At 36.5% G+C, this 10775-nt stretch overlaps 1 protein-coding gene across 1 annotated transcript in view; it reads right to left on the bottom strand.

The window, feature by feature from the left end:
* The window catches only part of LOC107608985 (GBF-interacting protein 1-like), a gene marked incomplete in the record, with an annotated part of 10493 nt that continues 431 nt past the window's right edge, over positions 714 to 10775 (bottom strand). The window contains 10 exon segments of the mRNA XM_016310792.2: positions 714 to 1549; positions 1733 to 2221; positions 2909 to 3070; positions 3162 to 3462; positions 4102 to 4489; positions 5485 to 5667; positions 5777 to 6174; positions 6296 to 6422; positions 7125 to 7230; positions 7562 to 7605. Of these exon segments, the coding sequence (XP_016166278.1) occupies positions 1253 to 1549; positions 1733 to 2221; positions 2909 to 3070; positions 3162 to 3462; positions 4102 to 4489; positions 5485 to 5667; positions 5777 to 6174; positions 6296 to 6422; positions 7125 to 7230; positions 7562 to 7605 (2495 nt within the window).

The following is a 10775-nucleotide window of genomic DNA, read 5'->3' as shown; positions in this document are numbered from 1 at the left end:
TTCAACGGTAATTGTTATTTTGATCACACACAAACTAACCTGAATCGGTACTAAAAATTAATGATGCTGAACAATTTGATAAAGCAAAATTGATAGTCTATAACATACAAATTTACATTAGTAAGATAATACTATAATCATAACGTATACATTTTTTTTTTTTTTGTGAACGGTATAACCTATACCAATACACTTAAGAACATTGCATTCAAAAAGCCATAAAGAATATACCCTAAGCGAAGTACAAAGCCTACTTTATGTTGTTATTCATGTCGTATTAGCAATCATAGTGATTTAATTATATTCTCGTACTAAATAACAATCCTAGTTTATCGAGTGACCAGCAACCCTAATCGCATTAATCACAAAATACACATCTAACTTTTAGTTTAAACTTAAATTGCCTTAAATTTTCAATGAGGAAATCAATGAAACAATGGCATCAAAGACTAGAAATGCCTCAACTCTTGGAAAGGCCAATTTAGCATTCATCACAGGAAGGAACATAACTGGGATTTCAGGAATCAAACATAGCCTAGATCTATATTTAAAAAATAAAAATAATATAAATGAAGGAAGGAAACTAAAATGCACAAGTGTTTCTAAATCCTAACCCCCACCTTTTCTTTTAAACATAAAAGATTATAAATATATGATGCATCTTTTAGCTGAAACAATAGACAGTTTTTCTTAGCCCATAGCAATACAACAGCTTCAGTAAATAATTTTCTTGCTATCAAAAATTCTCACTTTACAGGTAAGACAAAAGAGGCACCATAAAAAGCTTCCCCCCCAACAACCTAAAACCTTCCAAACCCTATAAACTCACACTAGAAAAGAAAGAATGGACAATTTTCTCAACACTCAACAATACTCTTAATAGAGTTCAAGAACCTCAATGAAAAAGAAGGGAAGGGAAAAAAAAACTTGAAGCTATCAAAGAAGGGATAAAAAAAGGCAGGTGAGAAAGCAAAAAGGGAATGCCTGCATACGTTTCTTTTCTAGCTCGTCTAACTTTTTTAACTGTCAATATTGGTTACAGGTGTCCTACCTTTCATGTCATCAACCCAAGCAATCAGAAGCTCCTATTGGCAAATTTTTCCCACCTTGTTACACTCAAATGCAGCCAATTATTGTCATTCGTGTCCTTGTGGAACTCCAACCACAATTTTGGAGTTTTTCTCAAAATTTTTCCCCATATAAGGACTTCATAATATAAATGGTTTTATCCATCACGAAACATGTCCTGACCTTAATAGTTGCTTGGCCAATTGATCTGTGCATGCTGAGGCTGCTGATAAACATTGCCTCCCGGTCCTACCATATCAACTGCTCCGGCCATTGTCTGAGATTGTTGTAGAAGCGGATGAACTGTTGCAGCTGTCACTGCTTGTGCTGGGTGATAAATGCCGGCAAAGGTGCCATGGCCACCCTGAGTTGGGGTGAAAGTGACATGTGGTCCCTGCTGTGGGAGGTTGTAGAATGAACTAGTTGGCAAACTGGACATATCTCGACCAGGTGCAGCCACCCACACTGCGGAACCTTCGCTCTGCATTGATAACCAAAACATTATTATCAAAGGTAGTTATTCTGGTAGTGAAAATATAAACACTAGTGAAGTAATCAGAAAATATAAATTTGAAGGAGATGGTATTAAACCTCCGCATGGGAAGGTGGTACATTTCGTCATTCATATTATGATACATAAAGACATTAATCGAAAGGAACAAACCTGCTGTCCGCCAATGTAAACATTACTTTCCTTGAACTGGGATGAACCAAGATCCTCGTTAGAGGTTGAATTCCCTGCAGATGCTGCAGAACTGTGATTATAACCGGCTGGAGAGGAGCCATATGCACCATAGGCACCTGGCATTACAAGGTGAGTTGGGTTAGCTGCATTTCCTCCAGGTTTGAATTGCGGAAGAGGATATTTCATCCCTGTGGCAGCCACTGCTGGCGGAGGTGGATACACAGTGCTGGCCTGAGGTTGTTGAGGAAATGCACCATTACCGAGAAAGTGGTGAATTGGAGGCGGGACGTAAAATGGCGAAAAATAGTGACCATATGGAATGTAGTTAGGCGGGTAGTGGGATATGTGAACCCCACTTGGTGGTCTGAAAACAGGTACAGGTTGCTGAGTAACGGCTATTGAGCTTTGCATTAGCCCAGCAGCTTGGGTCACAAGCGGCGTTGGACCTGCTGTGGACAAGACACCTCCCTGCAGAATAGCATAAAGTTTTTGATAAATCATGTTTGCTGCATCAATCAGGAAAAATTATACCTACATTCAACTGTTTAAAGTTGATCTCTTATGGTTTCTCAAAATAGTAAACCACGTTACTATCAAAAAAGATAAGGGTTAATTGAACTTTACCACCAAACTGTATACACGGTGTAAAGTACACATGGTATAAAGTATAGATGGTAAACCCCTAAAGTCTAAAAATGTGCAAATCTGCCTCCTGAATTTTCCAAAATGTGCAGATTTTGGAAAACATTATATCTCCTTGAATTTAGATCTTTTCAAAATATGCAATACCTTAATGAGTTATTTCTGTTAACCATTGACGGATAAATCTGCACATTTTAGAAAGTTTAGGGATGGGTTTACACATTTTTAAAATACAAGGGTGCACATGGTGTAACGAAACTAAGGTGAAGTCAGTTCTTACAATTATAGAGAACAAAGCAACTAAGGTTGCTATTTTATTTTACATACAATAGAATATTGGTACAGAATGTAATATTTGCATAATAGAGGTAAAAATTAGACACTAGATCCACTTTATAATCTAAGAAACAAAGAGTTTTTTTTTTGTTTTGGGGGGGAATGTATTCAAAAGACAGTGTTCTCTTAAGGTCTTGTATGGTTGATTCAGAAATAAATTTGAATAGCAATACAAACCTCTTGTGGAGACTGAGAATTCGATGCAGGCAACACTGCAACATTGCCATTGTACTTTGTAGCAGCCCCAGCAGAAGGAAATGGAGAAAGACGGCCATCACCATCAGCCCCTGAGCGGTAAAACTGGGCATAATAATTAGTTGGATCAAATGGTTGATGGACCTATATCAAGAAAAGAATCAAATTTAACTTTCTAAGAAACAATTATGCATAATAATAACAAACAAAACAATATATGGGTAGCAGATCTCACAACATAGCTAGGAAGCCGGGAAACGTCACGTGTTTCCGATTCAGAATTGTCAAATGGGGCAGCCTGTGTACTCAGAGACATTGGGGGCACAAAACCAAAACTGTAATTTGAAGAAGTATGCACCCCGGAGTATTGATTACCTCCAGATGGTAAAGAATTGTCTTGCTTGGATTCATTATACTCCGGTATAGCACTGGAAGACCCATCAACCTCATTGGATGACAAATTTTCGGCAACATTAGAAGGTGATTGCGGATGGTCAGCATAATCTCCAACCTCAGATGTAACAGCAACATTTTGACTGCAAACATAAAAGGTGCAATCAGCCAGAAGGACAAAGTTTAAACCTACACAAAACAAATTAAAAAAAAATACTTGTTGCAGCCAAAAAAAAAAAGGGGGCAAACTACGCTCAAGTTTTTGTTTTGATCAGTGGTCACTTGTAAGAAATATCATTATCCAGGGCAAAGATTCACTTCTCAAAAGTGATACCAATGATAACAGAGTTTCAGAGAAGAGAAAGTTGAAAGAGAAACAGAGAGAAGAGAGAGAAGCAGAGAATTGTAGAAATAAGAATCTGTTCATATTAGAGTACTGAACCAGTACTTATATATATATATATATGAGAATAGTGTTCAGCACACTAGATGAGAAGGCACCTTACAAACTTTAGTTAGGGACTGTTAGGGAGGAATCTATCCTAGCTGGCAATTCCTATAACTACTCTAACAGCTTCTAGATTCTTCTAGATTCTTTATTCAGCTCACTCTATTAAATGATTACACACACAAGCAGTTAAAGATTCTTATTCTCTCCATTCCAAAAATGGAATTACTTCCAGAATTCTAATTCTCTCATGGATTTAATAGAACTCAATGTGATTAGATTCTAAGTGTTTGAGGTACTAGATTTTTCAAAGAAAACAGTTAAGCATTCCTACCTTGAAGCCTGCTCATCCACCGTCTCTTCAACGGCCTGAGATGTTTCCGAAGGAGGTGTGGAACTCTTTTCACTCTCAGGACCACTAACAAAGCTTGTATCGACTCCAAAAGTGACTCCCAAACTTCCAAAGCAAAATTTGTTCTTCTCAGACTCGGGCACAAAGATATGGTTAGGAAGTATAACATGTTGACGCTGTGGAAGATGGAAATCCTCCAGCTTCTTCTGCAGCTCTGTAGTAGCTTCTTCAGAGACAAGGGAACTAGGGGCAGACGATAACTGCCCGGTTACCTCAGCAGAAACGGCACGAGCCTCAGATGCACTAGCTGGTCTAGAGCCCTGATTGGTCGTATTTGTTGGCTTTGGTTTCCACTCCTTAGTAGAACCAGCTGTATGAATCACAAACTAATCATATTTTGACAGGCATAAAAAGGAAGGAAGGAATAGAAACTAATTATAAATGTTCAGATGTCAATCTAACAAAAGCCTAGAAGTTCCTATCCTACTAGTTAACGGAAAATTATAACTTCACTTGCGAGTCTTCCTCCATCTGCTCCAGCTACTAATGGGATCCTAACAACAGAGATGTTTCAGATGGCAAAACCCTGACTATACTATAATAAGAAGAAAGTGGCGTCAACTACATAAACCAAAGGATGCAATAGTGCACTCTTGAAAACCACTTCATGTCTTTAGACAGAGCATTTAAATAAAAGCCCCTCACAGTAGTTTTATCTATAGATATTACTAGTCTTCCTCTAACTCCAGCAAATACACTACCCTGCATCTAACTCATACATCTTACAAAAGTTATACACGTCTTCTTATATGTTCAAACAAATACCTACATTTTTACCAGATTTTTCTCAATAAGTACTACCCCAACTTTTTTCCAACAATATCCATACATAATCCTATAGTTTAGTGTGTCTAATCATCCAGTGCAGCATTATCATCTCTAGAACATTGAGGTTATTCCCTTGTTGGATCCTTAGTGACTGATGAGATTACAAGTCTAAGTAGGAAAGGAAGAAAAAAGATTAGGACTCCAAATAATAAAATAATATACTGAAATGCTGTGATATGATGTACTTCCTCCATTTCAATGTATTTAGATGCAAAATAGGTCTAGATACACTAATTTTTAATGTATCAAAACAATCAAAGCAACAGTTATTTCGAAGGAGAGGGAGTAATGTACTGTTATACAGGCAGCAAAACACTAAGCACTATTTATATAGAACACTCCTAATCATGAAATACTAGTAAATACAAAAACCGATACTTATCATCTAATATACTCTTTAATATTAATTCTTGTTGACTAGACTTGTTGACAATACAGGAGGCAAAAGTGTACTTGAACTACACGGATATAAAGTACCTTTCTGATTGCCAATTAATTGTTGTGACCTGCTACCGTAATTAGAGGAAGGTCGGCTATTTGAAGAACTCCCATGAGTGGCTGACGATGAAGTGGATGAAATCTCAGAATGGTGATTTTTAGTCACTCCCTGAGATTTGACTTGAATCTTTCCTTGCACAGAAGAGCTACCAGTCTCAGAAGCTGGCATGATGTTAGGGAAATTTTTTAGTTAATTAAATTTAAGAAAAACTTTAAAACCCACAAACTATGAAAGAAAGTAATAAAATATCAAATACCCTAAACCACTGACCAGCAACTACTTTGTTCTCACCAGTGTTAACAGAATTTAACTCCCCAGGAGGACGTTGGCTACCAACATCACGTCTAATTGCACCAACAGCACCAGGAACCCATGAATCACTAGATGGAACCAGCACCGGGTCTGAAGAAGAGAAATATGCAGCTGATGAAGATGCAGATCCAGACCCTGAGCAGTTACCGGAGGATTGCAGTGACCCACTTCCAGATGTAACAGTTGAAACTTTATGTGAACTACTATCAGAAGGCAAAGCACTACCCAAATTATTAATAGGACCCGGTGGTGGACCCATTCGCTCTCTAGCTCCAGCTGATGACGGGGAAGGACTCACACCACTAGTAGTTCCAAAACCTTCAGTTTTAGGACCATTGGCAATAGTCGACACAGAGCTACAAAGCACATATACAGGTAGTTATATAGTTTGAAGAACCAATCGTACCAGGATAAAATATAAACAGTCATGATATCAATCAAAGTTACCAAAACATGAATTTTAGTTAATATAGTCACCTAGTTCCAGAACATTTTTCTTTAGATAGCTCCTCTTGAGCAGCTGGCAAAGGCGTCGCAACCTTCTCAGCTACTTGATGAGTCCCAACATCTTTGGCCGTGCCAGAATTCTTGCTACCTCCAGCATCTGAGAGAAGTCCACAAAAAGAATCACAATCTTAATTAGGTGCTCTAAACCTCTGGCTGGTCAACATAATACCCAAATTTGAGCAGTAATGCACACTGGAATAGAGCTTTTTGCTACTATGTGATCTCTAATATATGGATCAAACAATGCCATTGTGCCCTAGCATAAACAGTATAAATAAAATAAGCCACTAGCCCACTAAAAATTAAGTCCTTTCCAACGGTTTCATCTAGAGCTTTTCTTGGTCTACTTCTACCACTACTTGTTGGATCAACCTCCATCTAATCTACAATTCCTACTGGAGTTTCTTCAGATCTTCTCATTATATGACCAAACTACCTAAAGTAGAAACTATCATATTTTCCACATTCCACAATAGTGTCACCCAAAATTGTGTTTGATGAATTAATTTCTAATTTTATTTCATTTGGTGTATTCCCCTATCCATCACAACATCCCCATCTTGGCACCATAGAATTTATTCTCGTTAGTTTTTAATTGCCTGATATATAGTCCCGCAGATTTGAAAAACGGTGCAAGAAAATGGCCAAATGATGCTACAAATCCAGACTCATCTATCTCTTTCTAAACGTACTAGACATGAAGCACCAAAAGTAGTCAGATAATAACTATTTTAGCTGATAAAGGAAGAGACAAATGTCAGATAGACCGAAAGAAGCTCAAATAAAAGCAGTTACTCACCATGAGATGCATTATGAGGTGAAAAATTTCCCCGACCACCCCTAGGCCCCCTCCCTTGGGCACCAGGCCTCCATCGTGGCTCTACAGACTCTCTGTTGTTAAGATTCTGCAGAATTACAAACAAATAAAAGAAACAAAAGCAGAATCAGCAAACTGAATTGAGTGATTAGAACAATCTTTAAAAATAAGTCCAGCATAAGTAAATTACAGGAGCCACATTACATAAATAAACAAGTGACAAAATTTCTATAATACTGAAAAGTTCCCTCTGTCCAACAAATAAATAACAGAAGTCCTTAAACTCACCAAAAACGAACTATTGGCGGAAAAGAAAAACATCCACCAAGTAACTTTAATTGAAAGTTTTTAATTTTAAGTACTAAAAACATCATCAAAACAACTACTCCACCATTGCTGTCTTACAATAAATAACTTACCTCCTTTCTTTTGTCCCTCTTTCTTTTGACCTCATGAAATGTGTCTGTAAAACATATTAAGTGTTATTTTCTTAATAAAGATATCACAATAACTATGATACTACAAACAACCTATAAATTCATATATAATTGAAACAAGAAGTTCAGAACCAACAGCCGTAGATACCATGCATGAATGAAAGGAAGAAAGATTAAATGAACATCCCATGAGAAGGCAAATCAATGCCCAAGCTACTTCAAAATGCCAGCAAAAATACAAATACAGTAGCAGATCCTTATATACAGAATGATGCCAACTTGAAACTTCACAAAACAAATAGCTCAAAGGGCAAAGAGATGAGAAAAATCATTGAAACAACTATAAAGATAAGATATCTCGGCCAGTTAACTACGATCCAAGAATTTATAGTTTGCAAAGACAACTAGAACTGTAAGGGCCTGTTTGAATAACCCTACTTATGACTTTTTTTAACTTTTCAACAGTCAATTTTTTCTAACTTGTTCTGTTTGGCTATTCAGCTTGGCACTATTCAAAAGTAAAAACTCTAATTGTTACTCATTTTTGTTTGTCCTGTTTGGTTATTCAGCTTGGCATTATTCAGCTTAGCACTTCTCAAAAAATCATGTTCAATCTTTTTTGGGAAGCTAAAATATACAGCTTCTCAAGAAGCACTTAAAATAAGCACTTTTATTACTACATATTCAAATATAGAATAACGTATGAATACTTCCAAAAGCTCCATTTATATGAGTGCTTTATTGTTTATAACTAGAGAATCCTAACCCTCAGAGGAAAAAAAAGTACATCCAATAATCAAATGGCCCTAGCATACTCTCCTTGAGCAAGGTCTAAAACTTGAGTCTTGTGAATGGGGGGGAAGCTAATGTGGGAAGAGCTTTAACCCTATCATAAGCCAACCTAGCTCATACTAGATTAGCCAGAGTTCAATAAAACCCTGAATACTGGTAGTTCAAAAAGAATGAATCTGTAAAATTTAATAGATATCAAAGAAGATTGATGCATATTAAAAGCATCAAGCTAGATTAATGTAATTAATAGCAGATAGCAGCTCATAGCAGTTAGCCAAAAATCCACCATACAAATCTAGAAGATAGTATTGCGACCTATACAATAAATACTAACATAAATCACGAAAAATTAAAAAAAGGAGATATATTCAAGATTTCTAACAAATCAAATTCATCAAACATATCAATAAATTAAATAAACACATAAAAATGTAGCCTAGCTCCAGAGCCAGAACTAAAGATTGTAGATCGCATAAAGGCAGACAAGGCAAATGCAAAACACATGTAAAGAGCGAAAGACGGAATAGGAAGTGGCAGTATTTTGAGTGGCAGAGTGGGCAACTGGGCATATTTTACAGGCAAAATAGAAACGGTTGATTTTCAGAATCAGAAATTAAAATTGTAAACCTGCCCGCCTCTTTTCTCAAAGAAGGGTCTTTGCCACTATTTCTGCAACTGGCCGTGATGGAAAATAGCAGCTGACATGGCTGCAATGCAAAATACAAATGAACTACACAATTCTCATAGCATTTTTTGTAAAATCCATGAAGCTTCATGCCTCACTATGTTAGATACCAACAGAACAATAATGGAGAATTGCAATTGCTACATATAATTAGCAAATTGGCATGAATCTTAGCTACACCAAAATTCTTGTAGCACAGCACTTCATTCTTATGTCATGGATCACCACAATAAGCAGCTATAGCAATATTTAATGAGCTAGTGGCTGCAATTCTACAAGGAGGAAAATTCCCAATACTAACATCATCAAAAGTCTAAGCCAACCTTCCGGCTTCCTCAGTGAGCTTCACCAATTTTTGAAGTTCGCGTTAATCGGCATCTGTAAACTACTTTCAGATCATAAATAACTATGTTAGCGTTGCACATGGCATATTGCTCTGTGAAATTGAAGGTTAGGGTTTCCTCTATAACTCTATTTCATGTCACTTTGCCCCTCCGACATGAATATAGCATACAACTCACAAATCAGCATCGCAAACCCACCTTCATATTTCTATCTTGCATGCGGCTCCTTCTCCTTCAACTGAAAAGGTCAGTTGCCTTGCAGCCATGCAACGGTGTTATCTGTGTAATTCTTCTACTTCCTTTTGTTTTCTATTGCTTTTCCTAGTTGTGGAATATTTCAAGTTATTTGCATTTGTAATAAGTTCTGCCCTAAATTACTTAAAGAATTTATCTTTTTTCCTAGTAATTTTGCTTTTTCTCTATTTCATGAGTCTCTAATTATTATATCATTTTATTGTGATAAATGTCCGAAACTACTAGGACTATCAATAATGCATATTTTACAAACTTCCCAAGTTTTCTCATTGCAGGTCCTCTGTAATAGTATTGCTCTGCGATCTGCTATGTCGCTACTCGCTATTAAGTCTATAACTGAATTTAAGAAGGCCATTATTTTGAAAACCTAAGTGTATCATGAAAAACCAGTCCATGGTAGAAGAATACAGGAACAGGAACTGCAAGCAAATCATTATGAAAAAACAGTGGTTGCCTACAACACAATATCAAATAAAAGCATATTTCCAAACATTATTAAGCCATCTTAGTCCATGAATCTGCACCTCTTGCAAACTCAAAAGGCAAAAGCAATAACTTTCAACGTCCCCAAGATATATCGCTTGCTTAGATAACTGACTCATTGAAAGTGAAAGCTTTAACACAAGATCAGTTCAAGTTACCACCAAAAACAGATTCAGGATGTTAAATAAGATCATAGAAACAAAACATTATAACACACAGTCAAGTCCATAAGCTAAACACATTAACCAAATGCATCTAGGTAGAAAATAGAAACTGAACACTTTGGTCCAAAAACTGAACTTTCTTTATGGCAAACTACACAACGCGCCTCAGAAATCAAAAGGGATATTAAAAATTGTTCTATCATAACCACCAAACAAAAGTGCATCAACAGTAAAGAAATTAAAAAATATTAAAAAGAAAAGGGGACATGGCCTTAATCATATCAAACACTCATTCAAAGTCCCTACTCCAAACACTACCCCAAAAGAAAAAGAATCAAAATTCCAAAACAAAGCAAAGGGAACCCCAAATGAGAAAAAACAGAGAGTCCCAACACATGGATCACATGGGAACAAACAAAGATTGGGATTAGGATCAAGATCAAAAAATAAAAAAATATTCAAATCCATGAAAA

The sequence above is a fragment of the Arachis ipaensis genome, chromosome B07 (assembly GCF_000816755.2).
Source record: "Arachis ipaensis cultivar K30076 chromosome B07, Araip1.1, whole genome shotgun sequence".
In the NCBI taxonomy this organism is placed as follows: Eukaryota; Viridiplantae; Streptophyta; class Magnoliopsida; order Fabales; family Fabaceae; genus Arachis; species Arachis ipaensis.
The sequence above is the reverse complement of the archived record's forward strand: the minus strand, read 5'-3'. Positions and strand labels throughout refer to the sequence as shown.